Source organism: Pimephales promelas, chromosome 12, assembly GCF_988280905.1.
Source record: "Pimephales promelas chromosome 12, fPimPro1.hap1.1, whole genome shotgun sequence".
In the NCBI taxonomy this organism is placed as follows: domain Eukaryota; kingdom Metazoa; phylum Chordata; class Actinopteri; order Cypriniformes; family Leuciscidae; genus Pimephales; species Pimephales promelas.
Window position 1 is genome coordinate 19,222,465 of NC_142780.1, and position 26,630 is coordinate 19,249,094.

Sequence of the window (26,630 nt, forward strand, 5' to 3'; positions counted from 1 at the left end):
CTAAATGCATTTCCCCAATTCCACGCGATGTCGCCAGAGTGATCATGTCCCTTTACATGAGGTCACATTTTGAATCTGCTGATTTCCGGCAGATGAGGTCTGTGTACACGTCTACATACAGGATCCGTGTGTGTGTAGTCTGGATAGCAATAATAACAATTCAGTTAACCATTGTCTACAGTATTAACCGTGGATTCAGTAAATATAAAATAATAGCAAAAGTATGCACGTCTTACAAAGAGCTTATTGATTTGACGAGGAATCCCTGCAGTTTAAATTACATCGGCACTGGGTTTGTGTTGACACTCAGTTCAGATGGGGGAGGTGAGGAAACTCCAAAAGAAGTTAAGGCAAATTGCGAACTTGGAAATCAAAATTTCCCTCACTCCCGAGGAAAAAATAAAGGTACAGCATTATTATGGTCTTCACTCACATTCAATATGTATATCCTCCTATTGGACTCAAAACAGTGCAGAATCTGTGCACTGAACAATTCATTCAAATCATATACTGTGTTCAGTTGGAAGTCTCTGAACTGCCACTTTTACCACTTCACACATTTAAAAAAGAGCTTTCAGAAATTACTTAGAGAATGAAAACACATAATTTCAAGGATAACTAATCCATGTAGCTCAACCATAACTTGCACGCAAAAATCTCCAATATTTTACTCTTTGTAGGTCTCGAAGAAGGTGGAGCTTCGCTCCAGATTGGCTGAGCTTCTGCTGCAGCATTCTGGCCCCCAGCAAACTCAAGGGATTGTGGGAAAAGAGGAGGATAGAATGAAAAGACAAGTGTAAGAAACAATGAGTGACTAGGTAGGGAAGGGGAGAGCGAGACTGTCGGGGCGTATGAGATTAAACTCTAGCTCTCTGCCGGTGGCTAGTCCTCCACTGTTTGGCATCTAGGCAGTATTGATTCATAATATTTCTTTAAAAAGTCTATTCTTGAACTCCCACATTCAGGCTTTCTGTCTTGCACGTTGCTATTTAATAATATATGTGTTACAACAAAGGTATCACAGGACAAGCGTTTGTTGAACACATTTGGACAGGCTTGAGAATAATCCAGTAGCACCTCATTGCAGCACATGAGATGCTGGGGGTGGTGTTGGATCCAGATCTAAGGGGTGGAGATGGGTAGGATTAGGGGTGGGGTTATGGATCAAGGGGTGGAGATGGGTAAGATTAGGGGTGGGGTTAGGGATCAAGGGGTGGAGATGGGTAGAAATTGGGGTGGGGTTATGGATCAAGAGGTGGAGATGGGTAGGATTAGGGGTTGGGTTAGGGATCAGGGAGTGGAGATGGGTAGGATTTGGGGTGGGGTTATGGATCAAGGGGTGGAGATGGGTAGGATTTGGGGTGGGGTTATGGATCAAGGGGTGGAGATGGGTAGGATTAGGGGTGGGGTTAGGGATCAGGGAGTGGAGATGGGTAGGATTTGGGTGGGGTTATGGATCAAGGGGTGGAGATGGGTAGGATTTGGGGTGGGGTTATGGATCAAGGGGTGGAGATGGGTTGGATTAGGGGTGGGGTTAGGGATCAGGAAGTGGAGATGGGTAGGATTTGGGGTGGGGTTATGGATCAAGGGGTGGAGATGGGTAGGATTTGGGGTGGGGTTATGGATCAAGGGGTGGAGATGTGTTGGATTAGGGGTGGGGTAAGGGATCAGGAAGTGGAGATGGGTAGGATTTGGGGTGGGGTTATGGATCAAGAGGTGGAGATGGGTAGGATTAGGGGTGGGGTTAGGGATCAGGAAGTGGAGATGGGTAGGATTTGGGGTGGGGTTAGGGATCAGGGGTGGAGATGGGTAGGATTTGGGGTGGGGTTAGGGATCAGGGGTGGAGATGGGTACGTTTAGGTATATATAAGGTGGGAGGAATTGGATCTAATTTTGTGTTCTGCAGTGAGGACCATCTCGAATAATGCACATTGATATTTATTTTGAGCTTGTTGATGTTTATTTTCATGATAGTGAGGAGGTCACAGAGCAACATGTTGCCAGTGTTCCTGCGCTAAAAATTGCACGAGAGGAGAGACAAGAGAATGATGGAAGCCAGACAGATGGTAGAGGAGAGACGCATTTCCCCGTCAGCCCCAGTGTGGAAGAACAAGAAGGTCAAATTAGTGCACTAATCACACACACAATTACAGTTACTCACACAGATGTTGATTACAAGCCTGCTTGTCTTTCACAGGAAGTTCTGCCTTATGGCAGTCTCATGCGATGATATAACAGATGGTTCTTTTATCGGCATTCACGGGAGTGAGAAAAAAATGACCTCAGCTTTTACAAAACAGTTTGTTTGTCTTACGTTGCAGATGTCCAATTCAGATCTCGCAAACAAACTTGGGAAAAGTCCAAATTTCGTCTCAGAACTCTGGAGGGTCACAGTGACATCATCACCTGTGTGGTCGCCGTCGACAATCTTGTGATTTCTGGCAGGTACTGGAACCAATGAGGAAGATATATATATTTATATAAAAATGTTTATGACTAACTGACTGTGAAATTACTGACATATCCGTGAATGCCTCACTCCGCTTCCCTCTTCTCTTTTTTTCACCCACCATTTTAAGTCGAGATACAACAGTTAAAGTGTGGCATGTTCCCACGGCAACGGAACAGCGCAATTTGGGAGGTCACAGTGGTGGAGTCACCTGTCTTAGTGCACCACCTCCAGAGTACTGCAGGAGATTGGGTACACACACAACAGACTCACACTCTCTCAACCCCTGGAAAGTAAAGAATATTTGATCCTGTTGACGGGGTCAGCCGGTTGATAGAGATGTACCCACGATTGTTCACTCATCCTTTATGCTCTCTCTCCTTTCCCCCACCTCTTTTGTTCCAGCTACTTATGTCCTCCTTCCCATCTGTCCCTTTTGCTCTCCATCACTCCCTGTCTTGCTGTTTTGACAATGCATTTGTTCTTCATATCCTTTGTCCTTCGTTCTCCCTTTTCTCATGTCCTGAGGTCACTCTTTTTTCCTCATTTGCTGTCCTGCTCTCTCATTGTCTTGATCTGTTTTTCTGCAGCACGTGCATTCGACTTGGCTGACAAGGAAAGATTTGTACTTAGTGGTTCCACAGACTGTTGTGTGAGAATTTGGGCTTTGAGCTCGGGTGAGTCACACACACACACACACACACAAACACACACACAAATATATGTGTGTATTTATATATATATATATATATATATATATATATATATATATACACACACACACACACAGTATGCATCCACGTTAAATTGATCAAAAGTGGCAATAAAGATGTTACAAAATGTTACAAAAGATTTCCATTGCAAATAAACACTGTTCTTTTTTTAACTTTCTATTCATCAATAGATTATGAAAAAAATATGTCGTGGTTTCCACAAAAAATATATTAAACAGCAAAACAGGTTGTTGATCAAATAAATGCATCATTGGTAAACATTAGAGACTGATCTACCAGAAACCTTGACGAGACAATACATTTTTCTAAGATAATCATGTTTAATATTTCAATTACCGGTACTAGAACTGTGGTTAAAGCTGAATATATGGCATAATATATTCAAAATTTGATGCGATTTATATTTTCAATAAACTATTTGAAAAGAATGTGCAAAAAAATCTGTTCTATATATCAGGAGATAAAAAGTCACAATTGGTCTAAAAATGATTGATTTTATTCTTAATGTTTTGGTAACAAATCTTGCAGGACTAATTCAATCAATTTCTTGTGTGAATGTGCTGGACGTCCTCTCATTCCAAATTCAACATCCTGTGATGTGTGAGCAATGTGATTCAAATTCACACTCATAAATCAAAAGAATGACAGTTTTTAAAATTCAGAATTTTGCCAAATCATGCTTAAAATGTAGAGTGGCAGTAGAAATACTCGTTTTAAATATGAATTGTGATGTTAAAGGATGGAGAGTGTACCGTAGAGGTTCTGTTGTAATGGTTGCAGTGTGTTCTGAATGTCCATTATCTCAAGAATCAAGTCATTATATAACTGGTGAAAGGGTGCTCACTCTTTTTTTGGAAACAGCAATTTTTTTCAAGCCCTGCTGATGAGTGTGAATTAAACTCAAGTGTGTTTGGGGTTTGCTTCACATTCTGATTTTGTTTCTCCTGCAGGTCAGTGTGTTAAATCCATCTACACTTTCAATGCAGTCACAAGCCTGTGCTTCATTCCTGAAGGAGAGGGCTTCATTGTTACTGGTTCAGGTACAGTAGGTACCTCTCTCTCTCTCTCTCTCTCTCTCTCTGTGTGTGTGTGTGTGAGAGAGGGTGAGTTGACCATGCCTTGCATCAGTCTTGAGTCATATCAGGTGCATCTTGAGCTCAGTGTTATTGATCTTACTCTAGATGCTGGGAAGCTGCAGGTGTGGAGATGGAGCTCGCAGGAGAACTGTCAGTCAGTGAACGCACACCTGGACGCAGTCACTACGCTACAGGTGGGCGAGCGCCATGGCAACAGAACCGTGCTGGCATCTAGAACTTTCCCAGTCTGCCCTTTAGAGCAGCACATGTTTAAAAAAAAAAAAAAATTGTGCCTCCGCTGAAAGCTCAAGTGTTGCCTGTAGAGGAATCCCTTGAGAACACGTTTGCTTTTCCGGCGATCTTAAAGTTCACAGAAATGTACAAGCTATTAAATGCCAACATTTAAACACTTCTCTTCTGCAAGCTCTGTCTCTTCTTACTTAGTGAATAATGAATGCAAAGAAGACTATGAAATAAAACTGGGCAGAACAATTTATTATAAGAAAATCAGATACAGAATAGAAGTAAATAAATTCTGTCGCCATTGTGAGTATACTGTATCATCAAACAGCGGTGACTCTTTTCCATATTTAATACTGTTAGTTGGCATGAGTTGTCATGGAAACACAGTGGCATTTACCCTCCATTCCCATTCTCTCTCTCTCCGCAGTCCCAGGGTCCTCTGCTGTTCAGTGGCTCCGCCGAGGGATGCGTGTGTGTGTGGGAGGTGTACGGTGAAGGTCCGGAGCCCCTCCGCAGGCTGCACCTCTGGGGCCCAGAAGTCACAGGCTGTAGTGGGGGTGACGGGGTGAACGGGAGGCTGATTCTGAGCCCCCGCGGTGACCGTGTGTTTCTCTCGTGTGGGAGGGCCAGCATACGAATCCTAAATTGGAGAACGGGTAATATATTGAAACATCTATGGAACTTTAATATTACTTTTAAATTTTAAATATTTAATATAGTTTTGGGTCGGTACAATTATTACTGATAAATTCACCACGGCTTCATTATCATATCTGATTAAAAACTGAAATATTATTACAAGTTAAAATAACTGTTTTATTATATTTTAAAATGTAATTTATTTTTCCTGTGATGGCAAAATTTTCTATTTAATGTTACAGTTTAAAATAAATGTGTTTTATTGTAATATATTATTAAATATAATTTATTATTTTGATGCAAACCAAATCTGCATCATTACTCCAGTCCTCAGTGTCACATGATCCTTTGGAAATCCTTCTAATATGATGATTTGCTGCTTGAGAAACACTTATTATTATTATCATCAATTTTGAAAACACTTGTGCAGCTTATATTAACAGCTTGTAATATATTTGTGGAAACCGTGATATTTTTTTAAGGAACAGCATTGAAATAAAGGTATTTGTAAGACTGCATGCTTGCTGATTAAAAGTATTATTTTCTTTCAAAAAATCTTAATAACATTTTTAATGCTGGTACAAAATCTTGACTAAAATGTATGCACCCTTCTTAATGGAAATAAATGTTGTGATGTTATTTCCATCAAGAGCTGCAAACATTTTTGGTCAAGAGTCCAGCAAGCTGTAAAGCCTCCTCCGGCACATTCCAAAGACTCTCAATGAATTTAAGCTCTGGGCTCAGAGGTGCCAATACATGTAAAAATTATTCTTCATGCTCCCTCCCAACCATTCTTTCACAATTTGAGCCTGATGAATCTTGACATTGTCATCCTGAAATATGGCCATGATGTGTCTTCCTTCATGGCTGTTTAAGAAATGAAAAGCAAAACATCCATCACTTAGGGTTAGAAGAAATGTTGCCATGCTAGAAACATAATAATCACTGCAATAATGATCCAATCATTGACTCAGAAGCATTTGCCTTTATAAATCCAAACAGGAATATGTTTTTTGTAGCCAGGCAGTGTATATATACTACCATTTAATAAACAGATATGTTAACATTTGATAAAAACAGCCCTGTAATGAAGATATTTCCGAGACATTACATAAATGTGAGCAGTTGAATATATCAACGTTTCTTTTTTTAAATTAATCACACCAAATGAACACAATCGCTAGCCTAATGCGCCTATGTCAACATAATCCTATGATCTGCCATCAACACCAGTATTTAGTCAACATCTCATTTTATAAAGCACTTCTCATGGATATGCTGGATTCTGTAGCAATAAATATTTGACAACCCCCATTGGACCTTCATTTGTTCTTTGACTCAGGGCTATTTAACAGATTTATTAATGGAATACATCGTGACTGAGTCTATTCGCTCAGAGCTGCTAATATCATCGGTGTTAACGTCCCAGTGGCTCAGAGAACACAGGCAGGAGAGGGGGCTTTTCTCCCTAGGGCAGAGGAAGATGTAAAAACATCCAGCGCCTTCAAATTTTAATCCCGTTTTCTCACAGGATATTTGTGCTGAAGGCCAAAAAAAAACCAACCTGTAAACAATTACATCAGATAAATCAGAGTTGCTGGTAGGAGCACACTACATGATGTGATGCTCTAATCGAGAGTGCTGAGCTTCATAATGACGCCAGTTCATCAAACAGCTCGTAGCTGGAGCTCTCAAAGAAATAATGAGCTTCTTACAGACAGAAAAAAAAAACAAAACATTTGTATTAACGACATAAAACACAGCAAATTCGGCAGCTATTGGCAGAGTAGGAAAGGAGTCCATAAATAGACAGATTATGTGAATTTAATTACTTTTTTTCCCTGGTTTATTTGTGTTTCGGTGAATGAATGCTATAAAGATGTCCCTAATGATGCGTGTTTGCACTCTCCAATCGTTTGCAGGCGTGATGACTAGACTAACCAATCACAGCAGCACTGCTGGTGTCACAGATTGTGTAAATCAAATACCTGGCCTTTTGATTGGTTCTTGTTTTGACCTCGCTAATGGAGAGAGCAAGATTAACCGTGAGTGATTTTAACATTCATTTAACACCCCTGAAACCTGCAAGACAGTTTAATCACTCACCCTTTCTTTTTTTCTTTCTCTCACACTCTTTCAGTGTTCTCACTTCCCCAGTGCAGGTACTTGGTTTCGCTCACCTCTTCAAATCTTCCCAGAATTCTTTGTTATGCTGCGTGGCTAACAGCAAGTGGGGACCACCGTTGGGTCACAGGGGGTCGTGACCTCATTGTTTGGGAGCAGCTTCCGGGAAGTTTTAAAAAGAGGTGTGTTTTTTTTAGATATAATGGTCCCTTTCGAGGATCTCAAGCTCATCACAGCCCCATTTCCAAACCCTTCACTACCTACTTTATGTAATGCATTACAGTATATATCATTTCATAGACATTCACTGACACACAGGTCCTAATATAAGACTCTGCTCAATGTTTCATATTAGTCAGTATATCAATATGTACATCAGTAATGAGATACTGGCTGGAATATAGTATCTTTGGGATGCTTATTAATGAGAAATCTGCATGAATGCTCCAGGCACTTGACACTGAGAACTGTAGCTCACATCGAGCACTGGATGCAGAGCTGATGATCACTTTGTAGAATAAATATTGATTTCTTTGTAACTACATTTGTGTAGAGTCTAGAGAGACAGGGTCTCTCAACTGGTGGGATACATACAGGGGAAACGAGGCTGAATGCAAATAATCAAATGCAACTGCATATTTAGATTAGCAAAAAAATAGACTTTTCATGTTTTTAAAAGGAGTTTAAAATCCTTCCCGTGTCTTTTGTTGTTGATGTCAAAGTCTTTGCGTCTAAAATTTTGGCACTTAATCTGTCAGTTGGACGCTAGCCAAATTAGGCAGATGCCAACATTTCATGGAAAATATTAATATCACTGTTTAATTTCAAGGACATTTGTTTAGTCTTGTGGACACTGCAGGCAAAAACAACTTAAAGTCTGTTTTAGACTGGTTTGGTCTTAAACTGGTGGAGACCGGCTTGGTAAACCCTAGCTTGGTTAAGCTGAGAGACCAGATAAATCATTCAAAACCTAATTAAAGACTGTTTTAAGTTGTTTTTACTTCTTCCAGCAGAGTAATAAACAATTTTGGCATTGTGTTGGCTCACCACTCAAATGTCCCATGTAAAATACAAAACCTAAACACTTTGCTTCCAATATTTAATCTGTCACTTGGAAGCTGGCCAAACTAAGCAGTTGCCAACATTTCATGGCAATATTAATGTCAATGTTTCATTTCAAGGACATTTGTACACATTTAAAATCAACCTACGGTGGTTTTCGGCTCTGTGCTGGTCTCTCTGCCTGGTCAGGCTGGTCTGTTTGCTGGTTTTAGAGTGGTTTTGGGCAATTTTCATCTGGATTGGCTGGGAAACTAAATTGTTTGGTGAAATTTCCTAAACAACATCCAGTCATTTAAATAGCAATTTCCGCAATTGGGAGTATCATGTAAGGGCACAAAGTTTCTCAAACAGATTTCGCTCATGCTCAAGTTGCCTGCTTGGACCCTTTTTTGTCCCACAAAATGTTCCTGAAATATTGTTAATGTGACACCTTAAGCCAGATATGAATAATATTTTTATGTCGAACTGCTCCTGCCAAACTCTTAATGATGCACTTGCTACTTCAAAAGCAGTTTGTATAATGAAGTCATTCTAAACCCATTGATAGCGCGCTGTTGTCAGCAGAGCTGCTTCTCTTTTTGCTTCAGGCTGAGTTAAACATCCATCTGTCCTTGTAAACAGTGTGACCTATACTGATGGTTTTCTGTTGTTTTTCCTCTAGAGGTGATGTCACAGTGAGACGAGACAGCCGATTGGAAGATTGTCTTCTGGAATCTGACAGAGACTCAGAAGATGACAATAGTGAGGGTACGAGAGAGAGCCAAAGACAATGATATTTTAACCTGTGTTGAATACCAACAATTTAAAAATTATTTGAACAATTTAAGTATTTTGTATTTTTTTTTTATGTATTCAGAATCTGCAATAATTCAATAATAAAACGTATCAAAAACTTTCGACAGCCCTAATGAAATTTTTTTTATCCAGTGGACGATGATGAAGACTCCATAACCCAGGATGCATCTGAAACAGAGGAACCTGCAAGTTCTTCATGGCTGCGTTGTGTTCTTCAGTGAGCGAGAGGATGGAAAGGAATGAATTGGAAAGGAAGAGCGAAAGAAGGCAAGGTCAAGGGATGACGGTGGAGTGTGAGAAATCATGCGAAGGGACTGAAGTGGAACAGATTGACTGACTGGCAGGCAAGAAACAGAAGGAGGAGAGAAACAACAGTCTGTTTTCTATGTAAACGTTGATCCAATAAAACCAACCACGTTATGTCTGTGTGTGCGTGTGAGAGTATTTATCATCGCTGGCACTTCTGTCTATAAATATATACATAGCGTTGTACATCATGTAGAGCTCCTGTCCAATGCTACCTTAATGTAAATTGATTTTCCTGCCGCTGCCTCTTTGGATTTGTCCTTTCTGAATACTTTTTATTTACTTCAACTGGTCCTCGGAATATTAATGAGACTTGTATTCCGTCCGGCTATTTTCGCCTTCAAAATTCATCTATTTTCTTCTCACTGCCTATTTAATTTGAACCAGTTAAGATGCGTAATAATTAGTATTTAAATCTTTCCTCCAATCCTCTCTTCCTCCCTCCCTCCTGTAGCTCTCTCTCTCTCTCTCTCTCCCTCCCTCTTCCGCACTCTATTTCTCACTCGCACAAATTCTACATGTCTCTGTCGCTACGGCAACCAATGCTTTTCCCCACTTCCAGGCGCTAAGCCTCTCTCCCACTCCCTTCTTCAGTGGCATGAGGTAGGCATGTGAGTCCATATCTGTCTTGAGAGTGAGAATCTGCATGTTTTTAGATGTGTTGCCTGGAAGTCAGAGTGTGCCGTAAATCTGGATACAGATGTTGAGTTTTGTTTGATGCCTCGGGATGAGGCTTAACGTTGGGAACGCATCCACAGGTGTGTTCGCACTCGTTTGTGAGAGTGTTTTTTTCTGTTGATCTTGTGCTACGGTGTGTGATCTGGTGGTTTGGTTCTTAATGATCTGTGCCGTTTTATTTGTGTTGCCTACAGCCATCTGTTTATGGTCTTTTAGTCAGTGTCAAGACTCAAGACTGAAACCTCTCCCTTCCAGCTCTCCCCTCTTTTTGTCATTCTCATTTCAGAGATGATCGGAGCAGCGAGGAGCCAGTGAACAGGCAGAAGCGATGGAGCGATGGTAAGCGCAGAACAGACTGTTTTGGTTGCACTGTGCTCTCAGAGGTGACCAATTAGTTTCCTGGAGCCCGTTGGGTTGCATCAGCTTCTGCTTTATGTCTCTTTCCATCTGTGCACGGTTCACGCCTCTCAGTTATGTGTTTTTTTCCAATCTCTCTAGCCTTTCCTTTTCAATCCCTCCTTCCGTCTTTTCGTTGCTTTGTCTCTCCTTCCCCCTAGCTCCATCTATCCCCACATTGGATTCTTTCCCCTTTGGAGCTTCCTGCTGGTCACTGTAATTTTTTGCACTGCCACCGGTGACACAGCTGACAGAAAGTGGGAGGAGTTGGGTGAAATGCAGATGCCAGTCACCGCACAGGCCAGCACCACTCAGCTCTGGGCGGTGGACTGGGGTCCCACGCAGCCCCTGGAGGACGAAACCCATCACGTCCTGTCCAGCCTGGAGACGGAGAGTCTGAGGGTGACCCCGTCTCAGGACTGGACGCATCATCGGAGTGCGGCCACCAATCAGACGCAGCGCCCAACTTCTGGAGAGAGGGAGAAGATAGAGACAGAGGAGTCGGACACCAAGGAAGGTGGGTATCCGTGAAATTAGTTCTTTATCTGAGAGCTGCATCGCCAACAGGGATCTGGGCTCATGCTGGTTCCTCAAAGTCGCAAATCTGCGCTTGAGGAGAGCTTAGATTTCTCTCTCCCATTGTGCAGAAGGCAGGCATAAATCCAATCAATACAATTTTACCTGATTATGGCACTCTGCCCACTCTTTTCGCCCCCACATACCTCCCCTGAAAACGGCTTCTTGTTGATTCCACTCAAACGTCTTTCTTTACATCTCTATTTCTTTTTATTACTTTTTTATAGCGTTGTGGGACATTTGAAATTTAATGACTTTTGAAATTCTGGTGTAATTCTTTAATTTGAGTTGAGGTAGACTAGGAAACAGAATTGACTTTTATGCATTTGGCCAATGTTTTTTTAAAAGCGATTTATTGGTAAGCTTTGGTATATTTTATATTAGTTTATGAAGCCATGATCTTGTCCTTGCAATCACCACGCTTTAGTCTTTGAGGAGTGTATTGTTAACTGTAATTCAAATTAGAACTTAAGGAATAATATTCATACAACTGCTATTAGATGTACTTCATGAGTTGACGACACCATACCCACAAGGTTTCCCTTTTAGTTTAGATGATGTGAATATTTGATGCTTGAAATTCAATAGACCTTATTCAGAGGAGTGTCATCAGCTATGAAAGCGAGGCTGTGAGGGATATACTTACCGTGTTTTTAATGGCATCCACTGTAAAAAGCTGTACAAAGCTCCTAGATCACTTATTATTTTCCACAACTCATATTTGCCTGGAGTTTTTTTGTCTACTATAATTTCTTGGAAAGATATTTTTGCTGTGTTTTGTCAGCAGAACAACCCAACCCAGAAAAACGCATTGGATAACAGTAAGATGGCGCTGCTGTGAATAAGGTCTAAAGAATTTCCATAAATAGATTTTTGTATTTTATTTAATATTTAATTTATCTATGTATTTATACACATCATTTATATATATAAATATACTATATGAAATATATTTATTTATTAAATAACATGTATAAAGTATGTGTAACGGAGGCAAGTAAACCTCACTCCCCTGATCTCAGTAGGTGCTCTAGCGAATAATTAAATTGTATTTATTTGTTTTAAATGAACCATTATGGAAGGGAACTTTATCCCCAAGTCTCCAAAATGGCACATAATATATATATATATATGATTTTGTGGGACCAAATGTAAATGTTTAGGGATCGGTCACTAAAATCCACATTTGTTGGCCACGACTTTGAACATTGAAAGGAAAATTTCTCCTTCCATATCTTCCATGAACATTGGAGGGAACATGTCCCCTTCCATGTGAACCCTATTTCTCCAGCTCATTTTGTGTCTGTGTTGAATTTCTTTGTATTGCAATTCAGCATGTCCTCTTCCATTCATTCCAATTCAATGTATAATTTAGCATCACATGGGTCCAATTTAATTGAATACCACTCGAATTGAAAAAGAGCCAATTCTTCTGTAGTACTGCTCACTCCGTTTGATTATTCTTTTCCTGTGCCATTTCTTTCTTTAGTGGACCCCCAGTTTTATGTGACGGTGACAATTTCATCTCTGCTGATTCTCACTGCGGTCATCATCTCTGCTAAACTCTGGTGAGACGTTTCAACACTCTGCTTGCACAGTTCTGTCATCCATCCCCTGAGACAGCTTGCTGCACTGTGTGTGTGTGTGTGAGTGAGAGATTGTGAATGAAAAGTCAGTGTGTCATAATGGGTTCACACAACAGATTTCCACAAACTTTCAGTCAAGGGTTTTGCTGTTCAGTAAGACTTCCCTGCATGCAGAACTGTTAAAAATGTCATTTATGGATATTCTAACTCTGCAGACACTAACAGTGAGGACACCTTACAGTGTTTTATTGTGCTGCTTTAATTAGAAATGTAGCCGGGAGCGTTGGGGGACATCAGGCACAGGAATGCATTTGAACTTACTCGTACGGTAGCATTCAATCGCATAGATGATCGTTAAAATGATATAGAGAGCTAAGCAATGGCCCAAATCATCCTGAGAGTAACTATAAACACAGGGTGACAGGTTATGAGTGTGATTTATTACTACCTGCCTTCTTTTATGCTAGAATATTCCCTTTGCTGAATTCAGTTCCATTGAAACGTGTCAAAACCTTCAGCCAACTCACTTGCATGGCAATTCGTAACTATTTTACATTTTGACAAATTGGTGGCTAATTTGAATACGTTTTCGGAGTAAGGTCTGCATAGGCACACAGTAAACTTTTGTTTTTTGCATACGCTAGTATATGTGTCTATTGTGCAACATAAATTTTGTCAAACAGCATTATACACGTACAAACTTTTTTTTCTAACCGCACAACATTTTTATTGCTTATAACTTCTGGAGAGAAACAGTTCAGACATTGTACACTAGAGAACTTTCTAGTGTGCAGGCATGTTTTGAATGTCTGTGAATGCTAATGTTGCTACTTTGAAAAGCTGTGCGGTTCACTGTACACAGACGCTACATGATATAGGCATACAATGATAAATAAAAAAAAATGATGTAATAAAACATATCAAGCAGCAATAGACTGTTTTTTGTACACCTAAGAGAACTGGAAACACTGGAAGCGAAATGGCTTCTCAAACAAGAAAAAATGTAAGGCAGGACTTGATTTTGTCCATCCAAACTGCCCGCGAAGGGTCAATTGATTGGATTATTGTTTGCAAATTTATGTCTGAGCATAGCCTATGGGCCTATTGATTTCATGGTGACTTTAAAAATAACTAGGTAGGCTGTACAATTTTACGAGGTGGCGATTTCGTATTCTTTGTACGATGTGATTCGTACAGAATAGTTTTTTTTTATGTAAGCAAGCATGAAGGTCAACCCCCTAAAGCGGAAATTAGGGGTTTAATCCGCTTTTGGGGGTTGACCTTCGTGCTTACATTAAAGAAAAAAAAAATTCTGTACGAATCACCCAAAAAATTGTTACGTTTTCTTATCAGGTTGCTTCCGCCTAACCCTACTTTCCATTGCCTAAGTTTTACGCTGCAGTAAAGCAATGGTTCAGCCGTGCAGGTACTACAAATCAGACATTATGGGACTGTTTGAGTGCTTGTTTGTAGGATCAATAAAAAGTTCACATATCGCAAACTCCCGATAGGTTTATGTAAACGTGAAGCCGCCACTCACGTAGAAGCTCAGACCGGCGTTCATCTGAGTGAGCCGAGGGCGATTTTATTGCATACACAAGCTACATCTCCGTAATTAATCTCTGTATGCCGCACACTTGCCTTGACAGACGCCTCGCGCTCGTTTAACATCCCCCAGCCCTCCACCCGTCATCCCGTCAGAGCACAAGAGCAGAGGTGGAGTGAACTACTCCTGAGTCACTGCAGATAAGTGCGTGTCCGTGTGGGGTGTTAATATTACATGGGACGTCACACAGAGTCTGTGACACTTTGTCTTCCTCGTGGTTGCTGGACAAATATGATTTTAACTGAATATTTCAGCGTCTCTCTCTCTCTCACACACACACATTCATTCGCATGCTTTAATTTCCCGCTGAAGGCAGTCTATTAAATTAAGCCAGTGAGTGAATGAACTTCCTGTCAGTATCACTGAAGTGTTTGCTTTCTATTCCTTTATATTCTTTTATCCCTCATTTCGCACCTCTTTCTCACTTTTTTCCAGCGTTTTTGAATATTTCGCTGTCTGTCGTCCTAATCTCTCTCTCTCTCTCTCTCTCTCTCAGTTACGACCGCAGTCTCTCCCAGCGTCCCCCACCTCTCTCCCTCGCCATCCCTCGTTCCATAGCTCAGGAGGACAGCAGGCAGACACTGCACAGCACTCCATCCTTCTCCGACAGAGAGAGGTAGCGTACGTATTTCTATAAGCCTGTGAGACAGTCAGGGTGCCAAGACTGGTTTAGGTACTTTGTGTGTGTGTGAAAGAGGAAAAGCCAGATTAAGCAAGACTGGTAAGCTAGTCACTGACTGTCAAAGGGAACAACATAAATAAATGTTCCCAACAAAGAACACAAGTAGGGACTACACTAAATTTGACTGAGTTGTTCATTTAAAATGATGTCATAGTGTATGTGGATCCTTATCAAAATGTCTAAACCCTGGTTTCACGGACAGAGTTTAGATTAAGCCAAATTCAATTAGGACATTTAAGGAGCTTTTACAAACATGTCTTAGAAAAAATCATTACTGGTGTGAATCTTGAGACAAAACAATGACACTGACATATTTTAAAATATGTCAGCAAGTTGCTTTCAGTTAAAACAGCTCAAACATGGGACTAGCTTAAGGCTTATCTGTGAAACTGAGGGTAAGTTTTTAAAAAGCGTTCTAAATAGTACAGAAACGGTCAAGGATTATGATAAATGTGTATGTACATAGGTAGAATGTTGTGTATTACGTCTTATATTGTGACATAAAATAAATTATTAAGATTAAATTATATCAATAGTATTAGATTTATAATTGTATTATTTATTTCATGAACTAATTTAGTGAAAAACTGTTAGCGGAAAACATAAGTGGTCCATTTGAACTTTTACTGTACCTTATGCATATTTTGTTGAAAACAAATAAAAAAGTTAATATTAAGATTACATTTATATTTGTTCCATAAACTCCTTTGGTGAAAGTGGAAAACAGGTCTAATTATGTGAAGTTGATTTCTACTATATTTTAGTTCCCACATATATTGTTAAATATAAATAAATGTTCAATTAAGTAAATTAGTATCTATTTTATTTAAAAAAATGCACGAACCCTGTATGCTTATCATCAGGGCTGATTGTGTGAAAATGAAGCTAAATAAGTGTGTTGTTAGATCAGTGGTAATGGCTTGCAATACAAAACACCCAGTTAGGCATTGTTGTGGATGTTTTCTTCAGTCGTTGTGAATATTTTAACAGGAGCGATGCAGAGAGAGAAAGAGAGCGTGCCATCCATGAAATCAGACCCCTTCCTGCTGCTCTGTGCATTTCAGAATTAATCTCACTCTCGATAATAGAGTGAGACCCTTATTAATTTCATTTGCCGTGTCTTTCTTCATCTCTTTACCCTTCGCTGCAGGATACCAGTGGTCAATCTTTGAAGAGCCGACAGTTCTGAGCATGGTAATCAAATCCCGTGGGCATGACACAGACTTTGGTGCGAACACATGGGCAAACCATCCGAATGTACATAAAATGCAGATTGACACATGTGGATAGGTGGATGAATCCATCTTTTTGGACACTCTGATGGAGACTATGCGGTTTTGTGGTCCAACGGCTCTTCGTTTCTGGCTGTACCTCTTTCTTCCAGTGCCGTTCGTACAGTATCATATATTCATTAGCTCAACGCAGCCATTCACAAGGGCTCCGGGAATGCTATGTCCTCTACCATGAAAACAATCGTTAGCTTCTGATCTTGGAATAAGCTGTGATGTATGTAGTCATTAATTTAGTAACCGGCGTGTCACGCTTGCAGTGGCCGATCTCTCATGCATACAAAGGTTACAGCTGCCTACCGCTGCCTTTATCGCACTTTGTGTAGCATTTATTTGGGCTTAATGAATGACTGCAGTTATTTTGAAGAGTTAAATATAAGTTACATCATCTGTTCATAGTGTTTTGTTTCATATGGCTCTGTCTCATGGCAACAGCGACTTCAGTGACGTCAGCTGATAAAAACAGATATCTGGAAACACCACTGCAGTGTTACCTTATAATTTACTCGAATTATCTGACGAACGTTTTCGTAATTCTGGCTCAGCGTCTGTTGAGGTGTTCGTGAAACTTGAGTCATTCTATTCCAAGTGTGTTGTTATACTTCTAAATCATGGCCATATATCTCTTCTCGGGGGCGTTTGAGACGTAGGAAATAAAAGAGTCTTTTCGGTTAGCAGAAGGCTAGCACACACCAAAATTACTGATGTGTTCGATATATTCGTGTTGAGTTTATGTAAAGCACAATTAAGGATATGTATGAAGACAAAGTGAAAAACAAGCTTGGTGCTTCCATGGCATATTTAGTTTGAAAAGCAGTTGAAAAACAGAAGTTTGTTTGTTTGTCTCGCTACGCTATCAACCCATGGCTAGCGAGACAGCTTGGGGGATTCATTTATATTTGTGAACCAGGTTTTCAGACTGTTGAAATCTTTTAAAATCTGTTCCGTAGTCTGTGTGAATTGCTACTTTGCTTCTGTATTTTGACATATTTGATGTATGAAAGAGGATATTGGCTTTTTGTTCCAGAAGGGAGCCAGACAAATTGGTAAAGCTATGTGTGAATAGCTATCTGGTAAATCTTTAACATTATCCAATAGAGTGTATCTGTGTCCGCCCACTTTTTCAGCGGCCTTGATTACCGAGGTATTTTTACCAGTCATTTTTCCAATAGGGATTTGTCTGTGTAAGATTTATAAGCCATGAACCAAAACAACCAGCTATATGCTGAATTATAACATTACAAACTTTGATTTGAAGCAAAAAAGTGAAAATTTGAAACTTTTTTGAAACAAAAAGACAATGAATTGGTACGAGACAGCGTTCTTAATAGCTTTAATCAGGGTAAGAACTACAGTCCCCTGAAGCATTGCCAATGACATAATTGAACTAAAAACAATGGAGATTGATTTAAAGATGTTGAATAATATATATTGAAACGATATATTTTAAGTTCATTCATATATTATGCATACAAATATTTAAAGGGTTAGTTCACCCAAACAATTCTGTCAGTCTAATCAAAAATATCTTAATTTGTGTTTTGAAGATGAACGAAGGTCTTACGGGGTTGGAACAACATGAGGGCGAGTAATTACTGACAAGTAAGTCAGTTTGAGTAGACTGGCTACATCAATCGCAGTGTTTAATATGAGTGGGCGGCCGCTAAATTTTTCCTTTGGGGTGATTTACTTGTTGCGACTGATTGGTGAAATTTTCTGTACAGCATCATGGGTAATGTAGCTTTTCATGCATTCAGATGTTCAACATGATTATTAAAAAAAGGCTCTAACAGAAGCATATACCATCGATTAATAACCTCATAGCTTACATTAGGCCTTTCTAATGGTTTATAAGTTATCGTTAATAATCAGTTCCCCAATGGAGACACTGAATGGTATTTTTACTTCTGGAACCGGACTGTAGCTCTCTATAGCCTGTGCGGTCTAAGTGATGTCATCGCACAAGGAAAGTCGTTTCAGATGAAGAGCAGGTTTTTACTTTTTATTCATGATTTAAAGACAGTTTTTTTTCTTTAGAATATGCACTGATGAATTGTTCACTATATGATGAAGAACAAAACATGGTCAGTTTTGATTTATATTGATACATATTGACTTTAAACCAGAAAAGAAATCTGTATTTCAACTTTACACTGTATTTTTCAAGAAAATCATAATCACCTCCTCTCAAAAAGCCATGTAACTCATGAGAAACACTAAATGGCTAAAGGGAGAGAATAAGAAACTGTGCCATTATAGTTTATGGGCACAGCAGATTAAATTCTCAATTTTTCACATCATGCACAAGAAGCTACACTATGTGAGATATGTTTAGAGGTGTCACATCATTTATGTAGCACTGCCTTAAATATGTGGTTCATTGTACAGTGAAGTCAATAAAAAGCCATCTCTGGTGTTTTAAAATGTGTTTCTTTGGCATGGTTTTTGAAAGGACTGCCTCTATGACAGTGACTCACTGATACAATCACGCACAGCAGAGTCAGGCCAAAGGGACACCGGGAGGATTCATTAGCCACTGCACAGCAACAAAACACCAGGACACAAACACACTTCACACGTTCGCTTCAAACACACACACACTGTATGTAAGCTGCAAGAGTTCACAGCTCCCATCTGCTCAGAGCTGAGAGACTGAGAAACACTGAACTTCAGTCACGCTGACTGAAATTAACACCACTATTTATAGAGAGAGAAAGAGAGAAGATGTGTGCTTAAAAAAAGGATCATAGATTTTGAGGTGGATGGATTTTTACAGACACAAAAGAGAGAGGAGGCAGGGGTTAATGTAAAAGTAGATCATCACTCTCCGCTTTTTATTGTTCTCCTCATTTCTAAGTGGCTAGTACAAGTTAATCGCTACCATTACAGACCATTATGCAGGACAGAGAAAGAAACATTGCTTTAGTCAGCCTTTATGGCTGGATAAATGGCATTTCACATAACACACTAGTGGGAAGAGTGTATGTGCCGAAAGAGAGAGGAAACCAGGATGTTATTTCAGTGCTCCGGCATTAAAGTGTGGCTAATTAATGTCATGACCTCTTAACAGACATGCCCCCATTGAGACGAAACATTTAGCTGCACTTAACATTAGAGAAAAGGAAACATGAAAGCCAGAGACTACACAGGGTGACAGATGGATATAATTTATTCATTTGCTTCATCAATTTACATCCAGATTTAATAACGAACAAAAACAAACACGCAAAGGAATATGAACCAAATGAAATTACATTTACAGCACGCGTATGAACACGCACCCGGCGTTATGTAAAAATTGTATCTGTGTTAGACTATGATGATGGTCTGTGACTGAGAAGTGGCCATCGGTTGGTTTATCTGTCTATACAAGCAAGCGGTCAACAATATGTGTGTGGGTTACTGACGATTGAGATCAATTAGACTTTGACCAAATCTTTCCGCTCCCACGAAGCCTGAAACATACAAAAAGAAAGAACTGCTCAAGTGAGGATTTGCCATTATAATGACACTTTATGATTTTCCTTGTGGCTACAAATAGTGGTGAATATTAATTGTCTGGCCCAATTTAAAGTACACATTTAGGCAATCAACATTATGCCACATTTGATCTTAATTTACATAGAACCCAAGACATTCCTTTACTCTATTTACCTCATATTTTAATAATCACAAAACGATTATTTGAAAATTGGCAGCAACACACGGACAAGGAATAGTCCTGAAATGTTAATGACGAGTCTCCACTGAGACGCCTTTAAAACCTTGGACTCGGAGTAATCTCTGTCAGACCGGCCCTGAATAAATTATACCTCTTCTTAAATGAAATTCTTTAGTGACAAAGAAAAAGCCGTGGTGATCAAAAGCCCCGCTCTCTTTCCAGAGCACATCCTGACATGAGATTTCTAAACCAGGACAGAGACAATTTTAAACTCATCGGGGCTTAATTAGGACTATAAGCCTGTGGGTGATTTCTTATACATCACACTTAACTAAAGGCAGGAAGCGGTACATAAGCTCACTGAAACATTTATAAATCATATTCTGTGTGCTTAAAAATGCCATTAGTAAATATGAACTTGCATTGATTTATTTGAGGTCAGTAGTTTTAATCATAGGCTCCTTTAATATAAATCACTGTGATGTTTTATAGAGTTATGGTACATTATAGAGTTATTTATAGAGACTAAGATCAATTGAAGGGAATTTTGAAGCACTAAACCCTAAAATAGAATTGACTTACCCTTTGACCTTTGAACTCTTTTTCCCTGGTTGCCGTGGTTCCTGAGAGGAGGCAGGGTCTCTTGGCTCAGCCGGCTGGTCTGCATCCTGATTGGATGCGGCTCCAGCAGGGGCGGGGCCAGATGATGGCGAAGCAGAACTTGCCTTGAGGGTTTTCTGTAGGTTTGATACCTAATTAAAGAGGTGAGAAGAAAATTGTCACTGAATCCTCAAGTTGTCAAATAAGAAAAATAAAAATGAGCTTTTTTAAGATACAAGAAAAAGAGGCTGTTATATCATATGCAGATATACATGGTATATCAGCTTACTAGTGCAAAGTGCACTGCATATACCCTATACTGCCTACTATTATTAGGTCACAACACTTCAAACTATATTATGCTACATTATTACTACAGTAACCAATAAATATGGTTATTTTGCATATTCATCCAATGCTTGGTAAAAATGTATAAACTGATCGAATATTATATACTTCAGCGACAGTAATAGTTTTTTTAGTATTCTGAATTTAGACTTAATAAACTGTTTAATTTTACTTCTCAAACATGTGAGCACATAAAACAGCCTTCCTAAATGAGCTTTTTAATCATTAATAAATATAAATTTGTTCAAAATACAGTAAAAATGGCAATCATACACACAATAACTTGAAGCAACCTCTTCTATGATGAACATGTTTTTGATTCCTGATATGACATTCATTTTGATATTTTTGGGGAAGCTTTAAGAAAGAAATGTCAGGGTGATGCAACTGTCCTGAAATCATAATGAAGAAAAAAGCCTCAAAAGAATGTATTTCATAGTTGTTACCTAGTAGTTTGGCATTATTTGGCATTGTACTATTTATTTAAAGTTTATATTTATATACACTACCAGTCAAAAGTTTTAGATCAGTAAGATTTTTTATGTTTTTAAATGAAGCCTCTTCTGCTCACCAAGGCTGCCCCCCCCCACAAAAAAAAAATTGCATAAAAACAATAAGCTCACAGGAAAAAAGCAAACATTATATACATACATAACATAATCAGTTATTAAAATTGTGTTGATTTTCTCTTGTTTTTGCATGTGCGCATTATTTCTTTGTTCGACAACCTGGACAAAAATTATGTCCGCACAATTAGACGTTTCATTGCATTTTTACAAATAAAACTGACTCCAAGAACAACTACGTAATACGATTACAAAATGTTTAACAAATTTGAATACTATTTGAATAAAGTATGTGCATTTTCCTAAGCCAGACATAACTTTTGGCCACTACTGTACATGTCTCTCAGGGTGGGTAAAGATTCACACACAAACCTCTGTTTCCACTTGAACTTTGACCTTGAGCTGGCTTTCTCTGTACTGATTGGCTCTTGACACCTGCTCCTCAATGCCACACAGAACTGCTTCACAGCCTGCACACCTGAGCAAGACAGACAGAATACTCAACACCATTTCCTTTTTTACATCACACTCCATACTGACACAAACACTTACCACTCCTGCAGTGTGTTGGCAATGTTGGGTAATTCGTTGGGGCCCAGGTCTCGACCTATGCTGCAATCTACCTCGACCTGCTGGTTCCTCTGGTCCAGCTTCCCGTGGATAATGTCACTGTACACAGCCTCGATCAGCAGGTCTTCCAGCTCACGCACATTCTTCAGCTCTAACTGCTGGAGCAGCAGTGAATACGGCAGACACTATCAGGAGACAACAGCACAAAGAGGTTTGTTTGCTTTGTTTGGGGTTAGTTAAAACTTTTCATTTTGCCTTGGTATTATTATAGAGGCTTGAAAAGAAAACACTGGTTTCGTCAATCATGCGAGCCAATGACAACACTAATAGCCCACACAGTTTACATCTGTGTTCCGTTCATAACAGAGCTCATTAAAAACAGTGTTAAAGTCGGCGTGAAACAGATGTTGCGATAGCCTTTTCTTTCCTACTGTGATGTATATAAGGCTACACTCAGACTATGTGGCCCAAATACAATTTGTCTTTACTCATATGTGACTCAAATCTGTTTTATCATGACTTTGAACAGCACAAACCACATCTGATCTTTTCAATCCCAATTTGTGCCAATCCACATGCGGTCCTAAATCCGATACAGGTCAGATGTTTTGCAATGAGACCTCAGCCTGAACAGTCATATCAGAATTCGTGTGACTTTTACGTCACTCTAGAGCAACATTCGTAACAGTCCTGTGCTTATGGGAGTCACTTCAAAGATTTAACAAACCAGTAAAACTCACTAAAGCTCACAGTGTGAATGCAGACTAAGTGAAATGCCTTTCGAACTGCAAAAAAACCGTAGGGCGGGACTTGATTTTGTCTATCAGGAATTGAGTGGACAGTTGGAAGGTTGTGGTTTCCTATTGCTGTGATCTCATGTGAGTGACAGGTTGTTCCACCCTCACATCGGTGAACACATCATCAGAGAAAAGATGGCGTTGAAAGAGGGAGGGAAGTTATTTTGAAGATTACAAAGGCACATTAATGTTTCTAAAAAATAAAGATCTACACAGATAAATCATTTAAAATGAATACTGCATAAATTGTCAATAGTGATTTCACGGTTTGTTTAATAAATGAATCACTACCTTTAGATTGGAGGCCAGGCTGATGATTGACAGGTGACGGAGTTTGTTCTTCTGGGCAGGTGTGAGTTCAGGAAGCGAGGCTGCCCTCTCTAAATGGCAGACATACATTAAATTAACATACATTATAACCAAGCGTACAGCCAGGAGGGAAATAACTGATTACATTAAAGCCCTGATAAAATCTGTAACAGAACATAGGCCAGAGACTCACGCTTCCATCTCACAGGAGTTAACTTATTTAGCAAGGCAAAGGGCAGCATATACAGTCTCATTTTGAGTCAGAGCAGGGAATAAACGCACTGCCTCGGGGGGCCAATATCTGGTCAGATCATTTGTTGTCATGGTTACCTTTATAGTCGCAGTAGGTTCCATACGCAAAAAGATTGAGAAGCTGGTACACTGGAGCATGGGGACCCGTCTCCAGCTGGAGAGAGGGAAAGTGAAGTACAGACAATGATTGATATGACAAAGTGTTGAAGTATTTTGTGTTTAGCACAAGCAGATAAGCACTTTAGTTCAGCTCTGTGGGAAATAAATGGCAGTGCATTACATGGGTATTCTGGGATCTCTGAGCAATATGTGGCAGAGATTCTGGCATGACCTGTAATGCAATAATGATGACATCTGTTGACTTGCCAGTTTTTATTGTGTCTTAAAGTTAAAAATGTTAACAAAAGTACTCCTTTTATTCAACAATTAAATTGATTAAAAGTGACAGTAAATATTAGTATATTAAAGATTAATATTGTTTCAAATAAATGCTGTTTTGATTTTGATTCATCAAAGAATCCTGAAAAAAGGTATCATAGTTTCCACAAAAAATATTAAGCAGCACAACAGATTTCAGCAGTGATGATAATAATAAATGTTTCTTGAGCAGTAAATTAGAATGATTTCTGAAGGACCATGTGAGTTTGAAGACAGTAATGATGCTAAAAAATCAGTTTATCACAGGAATAAAATACATTTTAAAATACATGTATAAATATAAAATTTATATTAAATGAAAAAAATATTTCATGATTTTACTATAAAATAAATGCACCTGTGAGCACAAAAGACTATTCAAAAATATTCAAAAATCATACCAACCAATTTAAACAGTAGCGTATTAAATGCGTTTTAAATGCATATGAAATATGTGTTATGCATGGGGAAAACTTGGAATTCCAACCTGACTTGATTGATTAAATGTGAATCAAATTTCAAACCACAAAAAATGTGATCAATAATCAAATGCACTGTGAGGTTTTCTGGTGAACATGATTTTACTAAGTACATGTTCCTGGATCAACATTCCAATCAACCAATCAGATTCAACAGTTTATGTCAAGTTTAGGCTTACAACAAGGGTTTGGTGCTTTAACATCAGTGTTATTCACCTATCAGATTTTAGGGATAAGATATGGGTAGGGTTAGGTTTAGGGGTTGGGATCAGGTTGAGAATATGTTTTCGGACAATAATGTTCTTAGGATCAAGAACATGTCGTACTTGGCAAAATCACTGTGACTAAGGTTTTCCAGATCATAATACACTAATCTAATTTGAATTATGCAAAAAAAGAAAGAAAACACTTGAGCAGAAGATTAATCACCATGACATTAAAGATGACACACAAGCAGTGCCATTTAGAATAATCAGGTTAGACACAGAATTCATATAAAGTTATCAAGGCTGACTGAAATATATTTCTCACCTCACGGACGTTGGGCAGTTCTAGTATGTCTGAGAAAACATAGAGGCCTGGGGTTTCCAGTAGAGAGCTGATGGCCTGAGCCAGAGCTGGACCTGAGAGAGACAGCAGCTGATCCACCTCCATCTGACGGGACAGAAAGAGTTTAAACAACCCAGAGCCCAGCATCTCAAAGAATGAGGTCGTATTAAAAGCTAAAGAGAGTTTGCATTTCATAAACAAAGAGAACTGTGTTAAGACTTCTTAACTGCAAAAGTTGTTCTTATTAAATCTGCACCAGCAAGCCTCAATAACTCATGCACAATAAACCTGTTTCATCGGGCTTGTTAAATGGCTGTTGATCCACAGCAATATGCTTTCGATGACACTTTGATGCAGATATTTAATAAGACAGGTGGCTCACGGTAAAATTAACTACATTATCAGAGTGAAGTTATGCATGATCCACTTTCATGATGATTAAAGCAAGGCTGCCAAGTGCACTAAGGGATAACAGCTCTGAGACAGCCAAAAAAAAAAACCGATGCGTTTAAATGTACCTGACACAATACGCTTATTTAGGAGATCACAAATGATAATGAAAACAATGCATGTAAGTACTATTGCAACACTTGTTGCAATAGTACATGCATTGTTTTCATTATCATTTGTGAACAAATCAATAGTGAACAAAAGTGTGACTAGTGTTCATCCACAAAGTCAATAGGTTTCAGCAAATGAAAACATTATCTAACCGTAGATATACTTTGTTAAATGGGGTCCAAACGCATTCTGTGTAGTTTAATACTCATAAACAGAATACACCAGTCAGCTCGTGCTCAATGTTGAGCACCCGGTATGAAATAACATCAACACAACACCAGCTACTAGGCCTTGCCGTTGTTAAACTAATTTCGTACATAAGCACGCAGCGTTGGAAACCTTACCAAGCATGCTCAAATGTATAATATTAATGTGCGACCTCATTTCGCGTGCTGAAATGTGCCAACAAAGCGATATAGTTACCTTATTTATAAAGACTGAGGTTGTTTGCGTCAACTGTGGTGCCACTGCTACTTCCGTTAGCAAGCGTGATACGACATAAAAACGTGCCCTCTGATTGGCGGAGAGGTAGAAGGGAGGGCGGTGACCACAGAGCGATTACGAAGGTGAGCCGACACACATCGCCACCGTGTGGTGTGGTCACGAGGTGAAAATATTCAACATGCGTCTCGCGCTGATCACCGGTGATCGGTTCTGCGCAGATTTTGCTAATCTCAAACAAGCCTATATATTTACTCACAGTCCTTTAGGATCGATATCCAATTTGCAAAAAATGTGGACGCAAATTGGCTGCAAAAGGAGGGATATATAGGACACCTCCTGCAGATAAAAGTATATGTCGATTATAACTTAAGGCCAAATGACTTGCGTGATGCTCCAGTCCCCCGGAATTCAGTCATGAAAATGGATTTTACATAACGCAGAGTCACGTTTAACCCCCTCAAAAGTGAAACTTATATGTCTATGCACTTTAGTATGGAAAACGTGTAGCTGTCACGGTTTAGTTTAAACTCAAAACCATAAATAGGGCTATACTGCCCTCTTGTGTCAAATTATATTTCTATATTTATTTTTCAATAAACACCCATTCAATACACTTTTGAACTATAAACTCAGTGGCTCAATTGATAAAGCGTAGGGCTTTAATCAAGAAGAACTGAGTTCAAATCCCATTCTTGCTTACGTTAAATTGTTGTGATTATATCAAATAAAGTGGCCAAAACAACATATCTTCAACCCAGTATCACGACAAGACGTGAAATAATCACGTTGGTCCACTTTTGAAAACGTGTAGATGTCACGGCGGTGGAGATCCAACC

At 39.2% G+C, this 26,630-nt stretch overlaps 3 protein-coding genes across 8 annotated transcripts; 2 read left to right on the forward strand and 1 right to left on the reverse strand.

Moving 5' to 3' along the window:
* The first annotated feature begins 80 nt into the window (after nucleotides 1–80).
* On the forward strand, nucleotides 81–9,542 carry LOC120484301 (uncharacterized). Its single transcript, XM_039679388.2, has 13 exons — nucleotides 81–405; nucleotides 681–796; nucleotides 1,975–2,117; nucleotides 2,322–2,445; nucleotides 2,580–2,701; nucleotides 3,040–3,126; nucleotides 4,134–4,223; nucleotides 4,365–4,453; nucleotides 4,930–5,158; nucleotides 7,064–7,186; nucleotides 7,282–7,447; nucleotides 8,989–9,074; nucleotides 9,255–9,542. Exons 1-13 carry the CDS (start codon nucleotides 316–318, stop codon nucleotides 9,341–9,343), a joined length of 1,554 nt encoding a protein of 517 aa, XP_039535322.2. The 5' UTR covers nucleotides 81–315; the 3' UTR covers nucleotides 9,344–9,542.
* Nucleotides 9,543–9,687: 145 nt separating this feature from the next.
* pianp (PILR alpha associated neural protein) lies at nucleotides 9,688–18,665 on the forward strand. Of its 6 annotated transcripts, none has more exons than XM_039679392.2 (6): nucleotides 9,688–10,031; nucleotides 10,393–10,445; nucleotides 10,664–11,019; nucleotides 12,568–12,646; nucleotides 14,767–14,886; nucleotides 16,103–18,665. In XM_039679392.2, the coding sequence occupies exons 2-6, from the start codon at nucleotides 10,435–10,437 to the stop codon at nucleotides 16,122–16,124; spliced, it is 588 nt and encodes a 195-aa protein (XP_039535326.2). In that variant the 5' UTR covers nucleotides 9,688–10,031; nucleotides 10,393–10,434; the 3' UTR covers nucleotides 16,125–18,665. The 6 variants fall into 6 exon arrangements, with proteins under 6 accessions (XP_039535326.2, XP_039535333.2, XP_039535325.2 ...); XM_039679399.2 differs by having other exon boundaries at nucleotides 10,750–11,019; XM_039679391.2 differs by lacking the exon at nucleotides 9,688–10,031 and adding an exon at nucleotides 10,059–10,186 and having other exon boundaries at nucleotides 10,605–11,019.
* A 727-nt stretch (nucleotides 18,666–19,392) lies between these two features.
* Nucleotides 19,393–25,926, reverse strand: cops7a (COP9 constitutive photomorphogenic homolog subunit 7A). The gene is made up of 8 exons (XM_039679402.2): nucleotides 25,774–25,926; nucleotides 24,772–24,894; nucleotides 23,423–23,498; nucleotides 23,075–23,163; nucleotides 21,969–22,171; nucleotides 21,789–21,894; nucleotides 20,485–20,654; nucleotides 19,393–19,696 (listed from the first exon to the last, which is right to left on the reverse strand). Exons 2-8 carry the CDS (start codon nucleotides 24,892–24,894, stop codon nucleotides 19,657–19,659), a joined length of 807 nt encoding a protein of 268 aa, XP_039535336.1. The 5' UTR covers nucleotides 25,774–25,926; the 3' UTR covers nucleotides 19,393–19,656.
* Nucleotides 25,927–26,630: the final 704 nt, after the last annotated feature.